At 38.8% G+C, this 21,301-nt stretch overlaps 2 protein-coding genes across 9 annotated transcripts in view; one reads left to right on the top strand and one right to left on the bottom strand.

Annotated features, from left to right (window-relative positions):
• AK5 (adenylate kinase 5) overlaps window positions 1-1,784 on the top strand; it is an 85,281-nt gene extending 83,497 nt beyond the window's left edge. For both annotated transcript variants that reach the window (XM_079982575.1, XM_079982576.1), the window contains one exon: window positions 323-1,784. In XM_079982575.1, coding sequence (XP_079838701.1) covers window positions 323-424 — 102 coding nt within the window. In that variant the 3' untranslated portion in view covers window positions 425-1,784. The remainder of the gene's footprint in view (window positions 1-322) is intronic.
• A 1,079-nt stretch (window positions 1,785-2,863) lies between these two features.
• ZZZ3 (zinc finger ZZ-type containing 3) overlaps window positions 2,864-21,301 on the bottom strand; it is a 42,796-nt gene continuing 24,358 nt past the window's right edge. For 4 of the 7 annotated variants that reach the window (XM_079982567.1, XM_079982565.1, XM_079982566.1 and 1 more), the window contains 10 exons: window positions 16,134-16,272; window positions 14,099-14,246; window positions 13,908-14,026; window positions 13,589-13,663; window positions 13,327-13,428; window positions 10,516-10,611; window positions 8,704-8,856; window positions 6,618-6,752; window positions 5,516-5,616; window positions 2,864-5,177 (listed from right to left, as the gene is read on the bottom strand). In XM_079982567.1, the coding sequence (XP_079838693.1) occupies window positions 5,033-5,177; window positions 5,516-5,616; window positions 6,618-6,752; window positions 8,704-8,856; window positions 10,516-10,611; window positions 13,327-13,428; window positions 13,589-13,663; window positions 13,908-14,026; window positions 14,099-14,246; window positions 16,134-16,272 (1,213 nt within the window). In that variant the 3' untranslated portion in view covers window positions 2,864-5,032. The remainder of the gene's footprint in view (window positions 5,178-5,515; window positions 5,617-6,617; window positions 6,753-8,703; window positions 8,857-10,515; window positions 10,612-13,326; window positions 13,429-13,588; window positions 13,664-13,907; window positions 14,027-14,098; window positions 14,247-16,133; window positions 16,273-21,301) is intronic. The other 3 variants (XM_079982571.1, XM_079982570.1, XM_079982569.1) reach the window with 3 other exon arrangements.

A 21,301-nucleotide genomic window follows, 5' to 3' on the forward strand; every position in this document is an offset into this window, starting at 1 on the left:
TATCCTGAAATGAATTTCACAAAACTTAACTAAAAATAAAAACCAGGAAACCAAGCTTTATTTTCTAGCTCACAGGGCATCTCGCAGCTACTGAGCATGCTCATTCCTCTTCAGGCTGTTTTGTTTTTGCCCTTAGGATTTTTGTACTTCAACAGAACTGAAGGTTATCTCAAGCATAGTGCTGCTTCTCAGCAGCATTTTGACGAATCCTGTAGACACTCACCTCCTGAATTTGCTTTGGAGGGAATAATTATAGAATACCAGAATGGTTTCCTTTTTGAGGTTCAACTATCTGATGCATAAAATCTCTTTTTTTTAACAGATAAATGCAGAAGGGACACCAGAAGACGTTTTCCTTGAAGCATGTGCTTCTGTCGATGCTTTTCTGAAAAAGGAAGGAACGGCATCATCTCTTTCCGTGTAATTGCAACGCTTTCTATCTCATATGCACAGTCGGTGGTCATCAAAAATGCTGTCTAAAGCCACAGCTGCTGCCTTGAAAGATTAGTGCATATTGTAAACTTTGTAAAAAATAATAATAATCAAATCTGTATAACCCATGCAGTACAGTAACATTCAAGTACTGTATGTTGTCTATCATACGGTTTGCACTTTGCAGGTTAAAAAGCAGCATGGTAAACAACAACTCTAATTCCTAGAAATCATGTCTTGCATTTCACTATTACCTGGTATACTATACAGCATCCGAGTTTCCAGTTAACTGACAGTCAGCAGAACTGACAGAAATGTTTTGTTTCTGTAAACGAACAGCTCAATTCTGAGACTATTTAAGCTTTTTTTTTCTTATAATGCTTGAAAAAAATCTGTTTTCTGACATTTTATCTTACTGGTGGAACATGCCTGCAGTTGAGTTGCAGTCATTTAACACAAAGCAGCAGAAGTTAAGAAATCTTCTGAAAAAGTGGTATCTTATTATACAATGTAGTAAGTAAAATGTTAAGCAGTTAACAAATATGATTATGGGATCAGCTGCTGTGTCAACACCAAAATGGGTACAAACAGCCTATGTACTTAAATGTGATAATGTAAGGATATTGCGGTCTGGTTAAAACAACAACAAACCGGTGCCAAATATTGCTGGTGCACTTAATGTATAAGCACTTATAGTATTTGAGTGTCAAAATACATATGTTAAGATAGCTAACATGCACCCTTTAAAGAATATGGGGGCATCACATCAATACATGTTGTTTTCTGTTGTCTGACAAGTATTTCAACTGTAAATCTCAATTTTAGGTCTTTCATTGCCTGAGGAACATGTGAAAGAGATGTGTTTTACTCAGCCTGTGTTTATAAATCGGCAAGCACACTCTTTGCACAAAACACAATGGGTTGAGCCAAAGAAGATTGGGCAGAATGCCAATGATGCAGTGATGCTTCCCTGGCTCCCCCTCCTCACTAAAAACCCCTGCACACCCTAAAATTGACTCCTGATGCAGGATGAGACATAGGAGCTCAGGGAAATTAGAGGATGTTGGTAGGGGTGCCTTGCATAAGTAGAAGTACTTTTCCACTCAAGTCAAGGTATCTCTGGACGCAAGTAAAATTGATTTCACAAATAAGTAAAAATGCTGAGATTTTCTGAACAAGATAAAAACATATTTGATTTCTTCAGAATTGGCTCCTACCTTCTCCTGGCCATCTACTATTTCTTCTTGCATGATTCATCTCTCTGTCAACAGTTGCATTTTGAAGCAGATTTGTATTTTTCAAGCTACTTTTCTTGTACTGAAGATGTAAAACAAATAAAATGTATGGACAAATGCTAGGAGTAATAATTTTTACTTTGCACTTTTGGTTTCATTAAACAAAAGCAGCCATCCAGAGAGGGTTTTAAATATTTTTACTTCCATTATCTGCAGATCCCTCTGCATTTTTCAACTTGCTTTAAATTTGCACAATAAACAGCTTGCTACTCTGTGAACTATCAAGGGCGCTTTTCTTTTCCCTGCAACCATGGATGTTCCTGATTATTAATGCAATATTATGGCAACTGCTGTGGGAACAAGTCAGGCATGTGGGAGCAGTTTTTCAGGACATATAAGGAAGCACAGCAATAACTTCATTGCAAATTTGAAGAAACTCACGTAAAACATTGATTTGCACATTGATCTCCGCTACTTATCAAGGTTTGGGGAAATGACCACAAGGTTTTAAAATTCCAAAATAGGCCACACTTATCTTGGTTTCATTTTATCTTTCATAAACCTTCGATGTACACAAAGTTTGTTACTTCTGGATTATCAGGAAAAATATAGTCAGAAACTTAGCCCCGCCCCCCCAAAGCTGACTTTAAAATCTATCAAGATCATCCAAACAAACTTAGACGAAGATTAACTACCTATTTTATATGGCTTTGATGGGTATGCTGCTGGCTTACACTTTCTGTAATATGCAATTTGAGCATGTACTTCTTAGAAAATGGGTGATGTGATGTAACAAATAAACCAATTATTTAATTAAAACAAAAGATCAACTAAGATATTTAGTTGTGTTTCGCCCATTAGTTTTCCCCAGCTGTGTTTGGCACACAATGGAATCCCACAGGAAGTGTATTAGGATGGGTCCAACATCAAATTGGCTGCCTTGCTTACAGAGCCCCTGCTCAGTGTGGTGGCTTACAGAACCAATCCCTTTTCTGAATGTCACGGCTGGTATGGCAATGGATCGCCCCCACATCACAAACTTTGAATGTTGCAGTGTAAAAGAATTATCAAGGCTGATGGGTTACACCATTTGCATATGTAAAAAGGACATAATTTATATTTGCAATAGTTATTTGTCTTTCCCAAAGCAATTTGCCTTTGCTTTTGTTAAAGAGAAAAGTGAAATACATCAGGTGTATTCTTTTCCGTTATATATAATTTGGTTTATTAAATTTCTCAAAGAATGAGATATGCTTACAGACGATGTGTTATACTGCTCAGTCATTAGAAACGGTACTGCATCATCTACTCAATATATTAAAAAAATGCTCAAGCTCCTCTAACAAAGAGTGATTACACCTAACAAACACTGTGAAAATTAACACTGTGAATAAACAAATCAAAACTGCTATCAAATGCACCAGCCAATTCTTTGTTAGTTACTTACTGCCATATTTAAGTTAAACATGTACTCGAAGTCATTCTGAAAATTCAAGTTTTTTTTTAAGCAAGTGGAAATCTATTACAGTTAAAATAATCATTATTTCTGAATCACAAGTTATACATGTCAAAATGATATATTAGCTAAAAATATGTAACAAATATTACAAAGGTTTTTCGATCATTGCTATATTTAGGCTAATAAAGCGTACCAAAATGCTTTTCCTTTTTACTCTGCAATTATAATACTGGGGGGAACGACTGCATCATAGCCATAGAGAAGCTACATGGAAATGTTACTTATTCGCTTGATACTTATTTGCTGTAGTCAATCCAATCCAGTGGTTTCTTAAAGACACGGTAATTCTGACATGCACCCCAATGTGCTGCTCCATTCATTTTAAAAGTATACAGCTGTGCATGAGCATTAACACATGTGCAAACCTACATCCTCCATCAAAGTGAACAGAGTAGCACATGCGCAAAAGGTCTATCTGCAAGTGGGAACAAACACGGCTCAGAATTCGGGTGTGCCAGGATCAGGGTATTTGTGCATAATCTTTGAAGAGGCTGAGTAAATAGCTGGGCAAAGGCTACCAGGACACACTGAGCCCCTTAAGGGGATCAAGATGCCCCTTGAGTTTAAGAGCTAAATTATATTTTCAATTCTGAATGTTGGTTCAATAGTCAAACCTCAAAAAAAAGTCACAGTAAGCATTCTATATATAAACAGACTGTATCCACATAGTTTATTTCTCACAGTTCTCCTGACAATTGAACATTATTTAAGAACATACTGTATACACAGATAAGAAGAAACATACAAAATGCTTTAAATGATGCACAACAAAATCCAGCAGTATAAAAGAATGCATGTGAACCCTTGCTCACTGCTCAGGCTAAATTTAATCACTTGTTTAAATAGTAATAAAAATACAATCTTTCATGGATCTTGTGCATACTACAAAAGAGGAAAATTATTCCCATATATGATTTATATTAGGCAGTTTTCTTTGATGAGTTGCATTAACAACTCCAAATACAGAGGCAGAAGGCTGTGTATTTTACTTTATAAGAGTTAATGTTGGGTATTAGAGACTTTTACACAGTTACTACCACTGGCACTTTTCACCATATTTTTGTACACATCACATGGTCATTTTATATAACACTACATTTAAAAATATATTTGCGTGACAATTTTATAATATTCACACACCATGAGCTGGTTAAGGAAGCAGTGCCACTGTTGCCTCCTGTAGTGCTTCACTGTTGGTAAATAAAATTTTGTTGTGGTAAAAAGAAAAAAAGAAAATGAAATGAAAGTAAAGAAACATCAACTTGATTAAGCAGCTCCAATTTTATAAAGGCCTATTACCGACCATCACAGAGACAGTGATTGTTTTAAGAATACGTTCTAGACGCAAACACTGTCTTAGGTTAAAACTCTGCCTAAAGAAGTCAGTTTTCTGTGCTGCAAACTATTTTCACAACAAAACTGCAAACTACTTAACTGTTTTTTAATGTACGCACTTCATCATCTCTGCATCTCCTAGTAGTCAAGTTCTTTGGAAATGACTAACCTTAATGTGTGCTTTCGTTTCCGGCCACACTTTTGCAACTCCTCTCTTCAGATTAAACCAACTTACACACACCCCCGCCCCCCCCAAACTAACACAGTGAAAAGAAAATCTCCCCCAAAAGCTTTCCGCACACTAGGAATGTTCAACCTCTGTTCAGTTATCTAGTATCATGACAGGTCAGAGAGCAGGATTTTGATGAGGGCACTCGGGACGCTCTCATGCTGAGGATGACATTCCTGGGAAAGCAAACATCTTCCCAAGGTGGACACAGAATCGTCAACAGTGCCACGGTTGGTTTTCAGAGAGGATACTAAGCTTCAGGTTGCAGATTTGCTTTCCATGTCATCTATTTGCAGGAAAGTAGTTGGGGTCAAGGTAATTATAAGTGGGGCCTTGGGACATACAGTAGTCTCTATCTAAGAACATTTCTGCTCTGTACATAGGCTCCAATCGGTGACTTTCCTTGTGAATGTCTGTTTCATGCAGACTGAAAGAAAAGGAAGAAGCATTATTTGTTAAGTGTGAAATTCCGCACAAAGAAATCCATGGGTGTATTCCATTTGTCAAAAATTCTCACACTAAACATTTGTCAAAAATGCCCTACAAAATATCATAATTATACCCTATGCATACAATATTTTATCCTCAGCAAAATTATGTAACTTTCCGGTACGCATTTCATATCATGATTTAAATTGGGGGGGGGGGGTAGAAATTACATGTGATTTTATTCCTCTAATCAGAGATGACCCACTGAGAAAAGTATGCATCGGATTTCCGTCTTAAGCTTATTGTTAGTAATTGTCATAGATGCATGTTGCTTACCAGTCAGAACAAGAATCACAGAAATCCAAAGACATTTCTGGAGGGCAGTCTCGGCAGTGCCACCGAATGCCTTGAATGGGATCGATTCCACAGTTATCGCACTGAAAACAGATTCAGGAGAGAACACTCAGGAAAACCATTTCCAAAAGCAATTTCCAAAAATGTAAGTCTCTACAGGTTATCATTCTCTACAGAGAGGGCATCAAAAGTTGTGATTTAAGGAATATTTTCTCACCCTCAATACTGAAAGAACACATAGGAGAATATAACTGGCTGAGAGAGAGAGAGGAAATAAGTTGCTGTGCCTAAGAGCCAGGGCTGTAACGTAGGGGTGTGTGTGTGCCAGGGAGTCCGTGAGCACAATTTCTGAGGTGGCATGAACCAGGCGTGACCAAGCACCCCCAGCATGGCCCAACCCAGTGCCCCTCTCTGCCCACCAAGGCCACATCGGCTGGCAGGGCTCCCCCCTGCATGGGCGGGCAGGTGACTCAATGCAGCCCTGCTTTGCTCCAGTGGGGGTCGCTCTGGCAGTGTGGGTGAGGCTGGCACACATACACACCGCAACCTGGCGTGCACCCACCCTGGGTACCCGCAGTCGATGCTAAACTGCTGCTAAGAGCTAGTTTGCATCATAAACTGTTTTCTCTAACATCTCCCCTTTCAGAACTATGAGATAGGTTGCAATGCAACTACTATAGTTATTGGTAACTAGCTCTACAAAAAGCTCAGGATCACCTACAAACGTCATTGTTTCATCTCTGACAATGTTCAAGGGAGAAAACTTTTTTGGAAATGTCACTGCCAGTGCAATCTTACTTAAGATTAAATAATTGTAATAATAATGAAATTTATTACCTACCCTTCACCAGCAGTTCCCCAGGCAGCTTACAACAGTCTTAGGTGCAATATAACCAGTTTCTAACATGAAGGCTAGGTCCCGAAAACAGCTATAATTTTTCTCAATCTCTCTTTAGCTAAGTTTTACTCAGCTTGCATGGACCACTCTAAAACACTACGCTTGTTCTAATCCAATGACCCTGCCACCCAAGTTGACTAAAGGAGTGGCAAGAAAACTCCTACTTAATCCTCCAGCTTTACTAACCTTAAAGCCTATGTGTTGCACAAAACCACTTTCGGCACGCATGTGCTGCAGTTTCTGCTTCTTCAGCTTTTTTAGCTCAAGCAGCTCTTTGTATTCTGGTAATTCTCGATATGCTACAGGGATACTTTCTTCATCCTGTTAAAGAGGGAGGGGGGGGGAAGAGAATGAATAATATTAAGAATCCAAACCGTTTAAGCAGATCCACAAATGCTAAAGGAAAATAGTATTTTTGTGAGTTTTTCTCTCTAAGACAAAATTTAAGAATAGAAATGTTAGAATGGCTTCATTACTGAAAAGACATTTCCCCCTCTCCCCCTTAAAAATTAACATGAGCTTGATTTTTAAGTTATCAGATTCATTCATCAGCTCTAAAAACACTTTGATAGCTAGGAATAGGAGAGAAATGTGGCTGGACAGCTTTGAAGAACTATTGAGACAGGAAGAAACAGAATGTCCCCTGAAGGCAGAGATGCAACCAAGACAGAATGAAAAATTCTAATAGGGTGTTGCATGACTTCTAATGTAATCTTTGAAATGTGATAGAGAACAGATTTGTTTTCACTAAAGATAAACCTAGCAAACAAAATCCTTCAATGCAGTTTTACAATCTGAGGTGCAGAATAGGAGAACGTTTATGAGATTTATTTTTATTCTGACTTTTGCCTTTAAAAGCCCTCAAGATGTCTCATAAAATAAAATCACATTAAACTTGGATTTGTATGGCTTTCTTCAGCCTCCTGTTCTATGTCCCCTTCCCAGGGTTGGCAGAACAATCTCTGACCAAAGCTGCCTATTACAAAATAAAAAGTAGTCCAGGATGTACAAATGCATGGGAAGTAAGAACAGCAGTAGAAGAAAAGAGGATAAAGCAGAAAAGTAATGTTCTGAAAAAAAGCCACCTGTCTTGCTGAGAGAGCCCTGAGAAACAACACACTTTGTTCTCCCCGATGGCAGAGTTCAATGGGGCTATCTCCCAAGAAAGTGCACAGAGGATCACAGCCTTGGAGATGCTGTGGAAGGTACGTGCAGGAGACGCTACCTGTGAGGGAAGTGGAAGGCCTCCTCTGGCTCCTCACGAGGGTGGGGTAAAGCAGAAGGGTTGGACTAAAGTGGCCCTAGGATTATGGCAATGGCCTAATTCTCTTCTTTCTTATAGAAGCAGAACATCCAGACAGAAAATAAACTAATGCCATGAATGAAAACAATGTGCCTAGTCAAGCTGGAAAGATTGCACCTAACCATTTCCAAGCTGAGAAGTTGTGGAAGATAAATTTCTTTATCTGACTACTGCTTACACTTGCATGCCACAGAATCACTGTAGGCAATCCTCACAGTAAAATCAATGTCATCTTATAATTATAGAGCTGTATCTGAGGGATGTGAATTCAAAGCTCTAACGCTGAGTTATCCTGCTCACCAACCACAATGAATTCTCTGGAAATCATTCATTTGGCAAGCATTCACAAAATGAGTACAATTTCTAATGATTTCTATGGGAACGTTTCTAATCTGTGATTTATCTGATCTCTCTCCCACTCCCTCCATAGTTTCTTCCTGAAATGGCTGCAGCCAACCAGCAAGAGAGAGACAAAAGGAAAACTGGTTTGTCCACTCCCTCCTGCTCCCTGATTTATCTCCCCACTTCCTCCCTGCATGGTTTCTTCCCAAAAAACAAGTAAGGAAGTAGGCAAACTCCATCTGTCTGGATATCTGAATCTGTAGTGTGTATAGCAAGGTTTGGGCATAATTCTTTATGTTTGGATAACTGAATTTTCACATAGCGGGTGGGCAGATAGCAGGACCTGCATGCACAAAGAAGATCTGTCCTTGTCTGTTAAATAATAATAATCACATAAGAAATGTACCAAGATGCTGAAGATTAAAGCAGAAGTATTTTCAGCTCTTGCATGGGGGTTTGGAAAGGAAAGGAAAAATAAACAGATACACCTTTACCCAACACTTTTGGCACCGAAAACCTGTTGCTATTATATTGAAGAGTTTCCTTTACTCAACACAGGCATTCCTTGAGCTGTCTTAACTCTCAGCACCTTCATGCATAATCATCTACTTAGAATAAAAAATATACCGATGATTCCTCCTCTGCTGCATTGCCTAAATGACTATGAAAACTTGATCTGTCATCATCTTCGTCCATATACACGGGAGGTTCATGGGATGTCATGAAAGTTGAGGGCTTGAAGAGATGTTTATTCAGAGGATGTTGCCTTCTGCTGGAGGACTACAACAGAAGAACACACCATCTATGAAATGGTATTAAGAAACCACCATCGTAACATTTTAACAGTATCCAATGTGTTCTCACCATTGGTTTGGGAAGCTGTATACAAACAGCGTTAGCCACAATCCATATCTATCATGTAGTTTCTTGTTAAATATTGCATTTTGATGTGCTTCCCCCAAACCAGATTCAACATGAATTGAATACTCATCAGGAAAAGGCATCCTCGCCGTCTTTCGGCCCACTTCTGTGGACATTCACAGGCAATTTAGATACACATCAAACTGCTGACGAGTACAACAAACAAATGCTGTTTGAAATGCAGTGAAAAAGAACCACCACATTACTTCTAATTTTCATTATAAAGACATTATTACAACATATGGTCAAAACACTGATGAATTCTGAAAACAAGAAATTTTTTGCCAAAAACTGGCTGAAAATCTGATTAAGTAATTAAGTGAAATAGAACACTCCCGCTTTCCTACTTACAAAATCGCACAAATAAAACGATTTGTGTAAGCGATCAACAAGGCTCTTCAGAACCAATGCAAGCAGGGTGCTTTAATAACCGGTTTAAAACAGAATTTAAGTAACGAAGAAGGGATAATGCCACTGTGTAGGACCCAAAGCTCCACAAATCCACAGAAGAAAGGGCCTCTAAGTCATACTAGCCTAGAGGTGGAGCACCAGAAGGTGAGGAAAAGGCCTCCGCCTTCTACCCTGGCTGGGAATGGTATGAAACTGTGGATCTGCTGCTCTGATATTCCACTGAATGTCCACTTTAAACCATTCATTGGATATTTATGGTAGCAGCCAGGTTGGTGATCATCAGATTTTGGGAAGGGATTGAAAGGAAAAACCAAATACAAGTAAACTAAAAACAGCAAGGTGGGGAAAGAAAAAATGCCATGGATAAATTTGTGTTGGAATGGTACAGTTTTATTACACACATGAACAAGACATACAACAGTGCGCTTTAAACCATTATCTCTTAAACAAACTATGGTTTAATGTGAAGACACAGCATACTGGTGACACACCGTTGAAAATTTCCCAGTCCTCTGCTTCTATACCACTAGGGAATAAGTCAATCTGGAAAATTAATCCCCCCAGATTAACTCCGAAAATTCCCTGGTTCTATTTGTCCGCAATTTGGTGGATTTCTTGCACCAGCACACCTCTATGTCTGTAAATTTCAGCCTAATTGTCCACAAAACACTAGGTAAGGTGAAGTGATTCCTTTTTTAAGCCATCTGCCACAACTGTAATGGCTGACATTGTGCGATACCTCTGAAAGTATCCTTCTGAAATTTGGCATGATTCATGCCTTTAAAAGGGGCGATCTTGTCTCCAGATTGCATCTAATTCCCCCCCCTCAAAAAAAGAGTTATTGATGTTTGGGGTTTTGTTTTTTAATCATAATAAAATGGTGTCCAGCACAAAAGCCCCTAGACCAGTCTGAAATTTGGCAGTCTTTGACCACTATGGAGAGGCTACTCTTTCTGAAAATTTCTTCCAAAGCAAGCAAGCAAGCAAGCAAGCAAGCAAGCAAACAAACAAACAAGTAAAATGTGCTGATAAAGTACCATTTATGTTTTCCACAAATGTATTTTTATCTAAACGCCAGAAACAGATGTGAAATATTCTAGCAATTACCTTTTTGGAGTAAAAATACAAATTTGGAGTTCTGCCTGGAACTGGAATACCAGCCTTAGTCAGTTTTATAAAATACTTTTGCACTCTGCTGGCAACCTGAAAGAGTGGAAACAGATTTTTTAAAATACATATGGGCACTAATTATAAACATTAATACCAATTAGTAAGCTATGTTTTGTATTTAAAAAGGTAAAAACATGAGAGATGGGTGACAGCTGGTAATGTTACCTTAAACATTTAACAGAGACATAGTGAACATTATCTACTTTACAAATGTGTCACTCATAAGTTCCTAGCTGCCATGCTGCTACATACACTTAAAGCCCTGCCCTCTTCCCTATTCATAAGAACACTTCGCACTCCTCTTCAAATCCATCATCAAGAACAGCTTCATTTGCAAGGCCCTTCCACAGTTCTGATTGCCCACTTGTCACTCACTTTCCCAGATTGCTTCTACTCCTCCTCCCTAATCCCCTACTTAATTTTGTCTATAACTTGTATAAAGACAGTGTCACCTCCATTTTCCGCGATATCTGCCCAATATTGCTGGTGAATAAAAGCAATTAAATAGTGAAAATACAGAGCCACAGATACCAAAAAGTTATGGAATAAAGCTTTTTAATTTGCTAAATTAGCAAAGTAAGAGGTTACAGATTACAGTGGTGCCCCGCAAGACGAATGCCTCGCAAGACGAAAAACCCGCTAGACGAAAGGGTTTTCCGTTTTTCGAGGCGCTTCGCAAGACAAATTTCCCTATGGGCTTGTTTCGCAAGACGAAAACGTCTTGCGAGTTTTTTCCCTTCCCCCCCCCCTTTTTCTAAGCCGCTAAGCCGCTAATAGCGCTAATCCGCTAATAGGGATGCTTCGCAAGACGAAAAAACCGCTAGACGAAGAGACTCGCGGAACAGATTATTTTCGTCTTGCGAGGCACCACTGTATTTTTCATTCTGTCCTCCCTTCAACAAGATCAGAACAATTCAATTCAGGATTATTTAAAATATGAAATATTCTCTCTAAATTCCTATTTAATAGGATACCAATATTTTCAGATTACGAGGAAACCTATTTAATGAATGCATTGTGGCCAGGAAAAGATCTAGGACATATAAAGTATCTTAAGGGGTAAGGACTAGAAATAATGCTACATTGCATTCATATCATAGGGCATTATTGGTTGCCTCTTAGTTGTGAATGTGGTTACAAAGAGAAAATATGGTAAGTACTATTAAATTGTACTTTGATCATCAGCAAAATGTGGGCTTTGGGGCTTCTTTTTTGAGAAAGGTATAGAAATTTAATAAATGAGTAAGTGAGGAAAATGCACATTTCAAATAAAAAAATATTCTAGATGTGCCTTCAAACTACAACATAAACTCTGGGAGATCATCTTTATTGTGATTTAGTGGTATGGAGTCAACTCTAACTTTAATCAAAGGAGATAAATGGATTTTTTTAGTAAAGGTAAAGGTAAAAGGACCCCTGACCATTAGGTCCAGTCGTGGCCGGCTCTGGGGTTGTAGAGCTCATCTCGCTTTATTGGCCGAGGGAGCCGGCATACAGCTTCCAGATCATGTGTCCAGCATGACGAAGCCACTTTAGGTGAACTAGAGCAGCACACGGAAATGCCATTTATCTTCCCGCCAGAGCGGTACCTATTTATCTACTTGAACTTTGACGTGCTTTCGAACTGCTAGGCTGGCAGGAGCAGAGACCGAGCAACGGGAGCTCACCCCGTTGCGGGGATTTGAACCGCCGACCTTCTGATCAGCAAGTCCTAGGCTCCGTGGTTTAACCCACAGCACCACCCGCATCCCTGGATTTTTTTTAGTCTAGGATAAAAATCCTTTTCACACATTTATAATTTTACTCTAGGTGCAATGCAACAACACGGAAATCTGAAATTTGCCATTTTTCATGTACTTTGCAGACAAAGTTTACTAGAGAGCTGGTACCATTAAAGGATTATTTGGGGGGGGGCAATGCTTGCCACTGACAGCATACCTAACTTGTTGGCATCTGTCAGTCTCATGAGACAATGGAGTACACCTCCAGGGATGAAGTAAAACTGCTGCATTAGCAGCACCTAAGTGACCTCTCTGGGGCGCAAGCCAGAGCAGTGTGCATAGAGGTCCTGCTCAGATAACAGGATCCACCTCCCTTGGCATATGTGATCCAAAGGAATGCAGGGCAATGTGTTTGGCACCAGCTTGGCTGCAGTTGTTGTTGGAAAAAGGTGTATAAAGTGCTCTCCATCTTAGGGATTTGCGTAGGGTTCACTCCTTACCCTTTTCTTCTCCTGAAGATATCCCCCAAGGCAGCGAAGGGTTAGGACCAGAGTTTTCTTACTAATACCTACTAATTCATTAATTAAATGGAAAGAACAACAAACTAATAATACTGGTGTTCAAAAACTAGGTTCTCAGTGGACATTATATTGGAATATAATTCTGAAGCCTCTGTGCTATTCATATGAAATAACTCTGGTAAGGTTTAGCTTTGATAGTAGCTCATTACTGGGAAGAGACACATTGATAATTTGAATAGATAAAATTGATTGCCACCCACTGCTATTCTTCTCACCACTCCAGAAGAAATTGTATAACCAATGACACCAACTCTTAGCAAAAGCAATAGATGAGAGTCTGTTGGGGCAATGAGAAGAGAACTGAGCAGGAAGGAACCTGTTGCACTTCTTGAAGCTTCTGCACCAGGAATTGGATATCCACCCCTAGTTCTCTGGTTTGTTTTACACAGGCACAGAACCCACCTGTTGGACTGCACAGACCTCAAACAAGTGTTACTCCCCATTACCTGCTTCGCAGTTCTGTTTCCCAGTTCATCAGCTATTTTCTGCCATCGTCGAGATTCTATTTCTTCTGGTGGATACTTCAGGAGTAGTAATTCAAGCTTTTTCTGAAGCAATCACAAAGTAGGTCATAAATACCAATTAATGTTTCACAGAAGAGAGCTCCACTTATTCATTAATGGGGGTGGGCAGGGGTGGGGAATACAATGCAAAAACCAAATGAACATTATAGAATTGTATGATTCTGCTAGCCTCGTTTTCCATTACCTGTTCTTCTGTACTCCACAGCTGATTAAAAGTTTCAGGTTTGGTCTCATCACAAAGTCGCCCTCTTATCATCTGCTTAAATACAGTACATAACATGGGACAAGACTTTAGAGAAGTTCATTTAACTGGATTTAATTCAAACAAAACCAGAGTTTACTCAATGAATGACTAAGCAAATCATCTAATTTTTCACATTAAAATAAATATTCCCAATGGGCAGGTATTTGAAACTGGTGCCTTTGAATTCATTATAACTATCAAAAATGCTGTTTTATAAAATCCTGAAAATAGCTTCTGTCTTATTTTTGGTAGTATTTACCTGCGGACGGTTGTGTGCTGAAGCTTCTGGACAATCACTGAAAGGCAAGACAGAGTATGAAGTGGCCTCTCCATCCTTTCTGAGATCCAAAGGACTTTTTGGTCTTACAGGTAAACCTACTGAAAATAATAGAAAATAATTATTAAAGAGCATTAGAGTGCCCCACCACCATGACATAGTTATTTACTTACCTTTATCAAAAATAAGTTTTGCTCGTCTACTGTTACGCTTTCGGTTTTTGAATTCTCTTTCAAAATTCCCAAGGCTTGTAGTATATTGGTCCCAGGATATATCTGGCAGCTGAACAACTCTCTGTGGATATGGAAGCCCTACATCAACCTGAAAAAGTCAAAATTATGAAGAAAAGAGTTCACAAATACACACAAAGCACACTTTCAAATGATGCAATATGAAACTAATATGAGCCTGTTTTAAAGTAACCCATGTTTTACTGTATTTCCACATTTTAAAAGGAACTCATCCAACAGTAATACACAGGAAAGCGTATAAAATATGTAGGGGAATGGGAAATGATGGCTTGTTGGAGATCATGTTTAAAACAGTGACAGTCATCTCCTCTTACTGTCTTTTGTTAGCTAAATAGAAAGTATGATTTCCCATCAAATTTTAGTCTGTGCGCAAATATAGCATATTAAGAGAGACAGGGAGAAGACCAGGAAATAGAAATTAAAGAACATACCACAGTTGGTCAAAAACATCTTCAGAATGTGTGTGGATATTTCCCCCTACAACTCACTCACTATATGCTCTTCCCTTAATAATTCAATTGTAATCAATGGCAGTATGTTCCACAAAAACATCTACAGACTGGCCTGAAACTGACACTTCTGCTTTCTCATGACTGCATCATACAGCTCAATTGCTAGTTCTCTTTGCTAGGACATCTAAACTTTCTCTGCAAAATCAGAAGTAAATTAACTGTCAATGACAAGCAAGAGGAGTTACAAAGCTGCAGCATACATTCATCTAGGAGTGGCAAATGACCCTAAAACAGTGTGGTGGGACATTAGTGTGAGCATGCAAACCTATTCCCCACCTGCAGGCAGCTTTCAGTGTGAACCAAATTCTATGCATGAACACCTGGTCACATGGAGATGTTGTGTTTTTCTCTGCAGAAATTTTGCCATGAGAAGCCTTCTTCAAATGTTCAGTTTAAATATGTGAGGGCAAGGGGAGCAGGAAGAGACTAGGTGTCTGTACCAACCATTACCCCAAAATCCTGAACCATGTCAAGAATGCCCATTCCCACCACACTTGTCCTTTTAGCCTTTAGCACAGAAGTCTGTAAGGGGCTTCTATTCAGGAACCTTACAATCGGGAACCCTGATAATATTGAGTTCCTGGTTGGGGGAAGGCTTCTAAGCACATTCAGCTGAACATTTCTGCAAATTCACTGCAGATCAGTGTGCTAAACACAAGGTCAAGAGTAGAGGAATAAGGGCCAGCAAACATGCCTCTGGCCTCCTACGCTTTTTGACCTTAGTGTGCCCAGGCTGTAAGAGGGCTTCATAAGATCAAGAGTGAAGGGCTCAGTTTACACTGAAAGCTACCTAGAGAGGGACATGGATGTAGGAGAGGGCATAAACTCCATTTTGTACCACAATGTTTCAGTGTCACCCCTGGGTGATTTGTAGCTGGGATGTTAAGGGGCCATTAAAAAACCCAACAACAAGAAGCATTGGCGCTGTCTATAGCATGAAAGGATATGGAGGCCACTGAACATGTCATTGATGGTTAAAGGAGGTTTAAAGTCAGGAGAAATGGCTGCCTCTGCCCCTCAGTTACGGAGAGTGGTGGCTTTTATAGACAGCTTAATTGAAACTGCCAAACAAATTGGGAGTTGGGCACATTTCATACCTCGGCTACCTGAGTGCATTGGAGGCCCTGAATCGGAAGAACCAACCCCAAGTGGGGAATTGGGGAAAAGACAAGTTAAGGGAAGAATGGAAACTCTTGCCCTTACCTATTAGATCTGACAGGCCCTCAACCAACATTACAACCTCATTACAAAATCTTCACAAGCACAGTTTTGAACAAACAATGTATTTGAGAAGGTAACAGACTCAAGAAGCTCTAATTGCCTGTGTCTTATAGAAAGACCATGTTTTCCCCTAATTCTACCATTTACACGCACTTGTCTGCAGGAGATGAATTATTCGTTATCAAACATCTCTCAGGGGTGCTTAAAAATTCCCACTGCAATACCTTCTTTTGGAGACTTTCCACAAATCCAATGGGATCTTTCAGCGCTTCTCTCTGGTGTCTGCCTAAACTCTCAAGATCTTGAACTGCTTGAGTGCGCTGAGCCTCGAGTACCGCAATCGTCTGTAACAGTCTCTGATAACTACAGAGACAAAGGGAAACAACTCACTACAGATTTCTATGCACAATAACCAAAGCAAAAGGAGGGGGGAAACCCCAAAACCTCAGCACCCAGCACACTTATCTGAAAGACTCAAACAAAGCATATTATTGTAAACAGGACTGCATATATTAAAAGTAATTTTTTAAGTGCACCAATAGAATGTGTGTCAGACGTTCTTTTAATCTGAAATAGTGGTAGGATTGACTGCTTTATAGAAATGTCAGCAAAAACACATAACAAGTATAAAAAACTGGATGCTGAGTAAGCCACAAAACAATGACTTTTTCTTCTTGCTGCACAGTATATTTCTACCTACCACTATAAATATGGTTCCAACATACTAGACTAGTATCACCCTGATACCTGGACAAAGGAAGTATCTATCGATCTATCTATCTACTGTAGTCAATGAGGTTAATCAAAGTTAATTTTCCCCAACTACCACAAATATACCACAAAATCTTGCCTGGCAAAAGGTTTTGGCATAGCTAGGGGGTGAGGCAGACTAAGTGAGCAGGCACTGGGCAGGCTGTGGACTGAGCCCCATCTGAAAGCGGTCCAAGGTCTACTGCAGGTCTCAGTCCACTGTTTGTATTTCTTTTAATGATAAAGCAGCCTCAGGACAGAGCCAAGGCTCTGTTATACACATTTGCATGGATGGTATAGTTCACTTTTCAGTGATGCAATTCATGTTGATATCTTATTTATACTGAAAGCTATTATATCTTATTTCTTTTGCTTTGTCTTACCAAAGACATGCCTCAAGTTCCTTCCTATCTGCATCATTAATGGTTTGTATCTTCAGTATTATTGTGAGTATATGTGTTCACACCCACACAAATGCAGAATTCTGACATGTGTCAGCCCGGACACTGAGGTCCAACTCCAACGACCTTCTGGCGGTTCTCTCACTGCAAGAAGTGAGGTTACAGGGAACCAAGCAGAGGGCCTTCTTGGTAGTGGCGCCCGCCCTGTGGAATGCCTTCCCATCAGATGTCAAGGAAATAAACAACTATCTGACTTTTAGAAGACATCTGAAGGCAGACCTATTTAGGAAAGTTTTAAATGTTTGATGCTTTATTGTATTTTTAATATTTTGTTGGAAGCCGCCCAGAGTGGCTGGGGAAACCCAGCCAGATGGGCAGGGTATAAATAAATTATTATTATTATTATTATTATTATTATTATTATTATTATTATTATTATTATTATTATTTCCTAAAGCATAAATAATGAGTTCTTGCTTACACTGCTGTCTCACAGAAAGAATAATTCTTTTGCATAGACATCTTAGGAGTTCATACATGTTCACAGGATTTATTTATTTTTAGCAGACGGAAAGCATTGTTTTTGCTTAGCGATACTATTAAGCACATTAATAAAAGCAGTACTTAACTGGCTTAATAGGCACAAATCCCAAGAGGATAAATGTTTTTCTAACAATATGTTAGACAACAAGCCTTGCAAATACATATTCACAGAGGGTACCTGCTTTTTATAGTTTATACAAACATATACAACTCCTGTGTGGGCGGGCCTGAATAATTACGACACTGAAGCAACAGGAAAAGAAACTTAAATGTGCATAATTGTTCCTATATATAATTGTCTAAGCATATGATAAAACAAACCCAACAAGGAATACATACCTAATGGTGCAAAATTGGAATATTTTCCCATTACTATTGAAAAAAACCCCAATATATTTACATCTTAGGCTGAATACTCAGGAATCTTAGTGTGTTCATTGTAGCTAGATAAACATGAAGTGCGTCCAGCTAGAAATGTTTTATGCAACAATTTGATTTCTATCTCATGTGAGAAGAAATAGGCTGACATTTGAATGGCTTTCCCAGACAAGCTACTGGGCAAGTCTTTGCCAAGGGTAGTTAATTTAAATAACTGGATGAATTCCTAGTATAGGCATTCACTTCCTTCCATAGCGAGAGCAGTCAACAGGAAAGGAAAAAGTGAATCACTAATGGGAGATCCTGAAGTTGTCTGAATGTAGGATATGCCTCATTATCACATTGGACACAGAAGAATAAGAAGAGGGGACTAAGAAAAGAACGCAAAAAATAGCCAGTTCTGGATTTCCATATAAGGTTCAATCCTTACGGAAACTACTGTCTGACAAGGTCTATATGGGAATTCATGCACAGCTTCTCTACATGCATAGTGAATTAGTTACTCACTAATATTTGCACAGGGGTTTTGCACACAGGGATTCTGAAAGCAATCTTAGAAGTAACACCGTCTTCTATGATTGCTTGTTATGAGCAATACCACAGTTCTCAGGTCTAACAACCCATGAAATGAACTAGTAAAGATTTGACATATGTTTTGCATTTTTAAGTCTTTGCCTTCTAAATATTTGAAAGATCATATAGTCCTTTTTTTACAGTAAAAATTCCAACATAGTTTGCAGTAGAAGAATTAGTTTCTCCGCTGACTTAGTTTAATAAACTATTTTATGCGATTTATATTTAAGCTGCTGTGGGTTAAGCAGTCTATCATGCAACTTTATTTTTATAAAGCAATCCGTCAGTCCAAATAATTAAAATCTGTTTATAATTAGTCATTCACATTATACTAATAATTTCAGATTGCCCCAAGGGCAGATGGAAAATGTGTTTACTTCCTAGAACCAAAGAAGACAGCTGAATCTACACAGAAGCACATAACTAGTAGGCACTCATACATGAGCCAGGGGACTCCTGAACTATTTATTGCCACAGTGCTTCCTTTAAAATGTTCTTACACTGCTATCTACTGTTTTGTGGGCCCAGGCACACTGAGGCAGAGGTGGAGTGCACAGACAAAAGAAAGGGAACAGGAAACACATGCTGGATTCAAATTAGGCCACAACTTTAATGATTACAGATGCAACTGTTTCAGCATAGGCATTGGGCGTGTATTGCAAAGATCAACCAGCCTGCCTGCTGGTTGATGAACCATTGAGATTAACAAAAAATTAGAGGTCCCCCTGCAGTGATTACCACATATGGAGAACCCCTAAGTGATCCCCAGTGTGGTGCGGCAGAAGAGGAAGATTGCAGAAAAGTGTGAAAGCATCTCTGTGAGCAGAGATTTTCCACAATCTTTCCCCTTCGTCTCCCATGCCACATCTAACCCCATTCAGCAAAGGAAGTGAGAGGCCTTTTCAGAAGACTGTCTGGGAGAGGATGGGGTGGAAAAGTCACTTTCCACCTCACCCACGGGTATATCTCTGGATCCACCCCAAATATACATTCACACAAGCATATGGTAAGTATTGAATACTAGTAACCTCATTAGTATTCTAAATAAAATTCTTTTTTTCATCCTAGGCAAGGTTTCCAATCTTACAACTGTAACACAATTAACTTTTTTGCCAACACAAAAGCTAACAAACTTAATCTCAAAACATTATTTTGAATACATATATATTATACCATTCTACCACACATCTGCCACAGGTGGCTCACATAACGATTAAATACTAATGCAACTGAAACAAAGTTTAAATTACAAAATACTTAACTCATTACAACTGCCTTTTTTCTTACGAGAATCAAAATCCTGCCAACACCAAAAAAGAACCATACATATGTAAGGACTGCTATGAAATTGCATGGACTCATAAAACTACTGCTATATTATCAGCAGCACAACTGAATTCTATGCTTTACTTTCTGATTCATGTATTTATGTAGGGAAATATCACAACAGGAAATTTAAATAAGTCTTTTTTCTGTATCATCATGAAAACAGATGGCAGATGAAAAACCCATAAAAAGAAAGCTAAACACTATCTCCAACAAGTAAATGCTTCAAAAATTTTCTTCATACTGACAGTATGAAGTTAATTTATCAATGGCAGAACTGAATGCCCATTTTTATAAACCTTTGCTTCTCTAGTCAAGAAAAGTAAGATTCTCCTCATTCAACATTAACTAACAGAGTAAAGGTAAAAGGTAAAGTACCTCTGGACAGTTAAGTCCAGTCAAAGGCGATTATGGGGTGCGGCGCTCAGATAAGACTCTATACTGTTAAAATATTCATACTTCATAAATCAGAAGTTAGGGTATAACCTGTTTTGAAAATGCAATATATGAATGTCTATTTTTATTCTTATGATGAGACCAAGCGTATTATAAATTTAAAATGGAACAAACATAGCATCTTTTGTAATATACTAACAGGCTAATGTGACAGATTTAGTGTTTGTTCTGATAAAGCACAGAGGTGGCTCACTTAGAACATAAGAGTCATGAACCTCCTGCATAAGTTTATACAAGGCACGTCCTGTATCTCAAGGGAAATGTTTCATTATTTTTAGTTGATTCTGCTATTTCAAGCAATTATTTTGTTTCCTGCTGTGGAATCACATTATTAATTGTGTATACACTAATTATTTATTTAACACACTTTAAAACCCAGATTGGAGAATAAGCAACGACAGCAAAGTAAAACAGAAAATACAATTTGTGGAGCATTTTAAGAGGATGATAAACCACTGGTACCAGGACAGACATAGTGTTCCTGATCCCTTTACCATGTTTGTGAGACTGAAAGCTCCCAGTAGGCTCATTCACGTCTCACACAATCTTCTTCCACACCCAAATCCCTTCCCTCATTCCCTTTTCAGATATGACTATAGTGCAGTTTAAGGTTGCATTCATGATAATAGCAACCATGGAGAGCTCAAAACAAGAGATAAAAGCATACACATGATTAGAAGTGGGATGTTAGAATTAACACCAGTATAGACGTAATTCTGAAAAGAGAAGTGAGGGGAAGTTGCACACAAGTGGTAAAGGTATGTAGAAGCCAATGGGGCGTCAATAATTTCCTAACCATAGTTAGAAAATCTAGAACATTCTGTCTGCAGTCGGTTTTCAAAATTTAGTAAATATATATCAGTTTCAGTATTTTCCAGATAATCATTACTGGTTATCTGAAAAATAACCCTGTTAAATGCATGTCTATTGAAGAAACATTGCAAATTGGACTAGGCTGGGTTGGG

The sequence above is a fragment of the Podarcis cretensis genome, assembly GCF_951804945.1.
Source record: "Podarcis cretensis genome assembly, chromosome: 6".
NCBI lineage: Eukaryota > Metazoa > Chordata > Lepidosauria > Squamata > Lacertidae > Podarcis > Podarcis cretensis.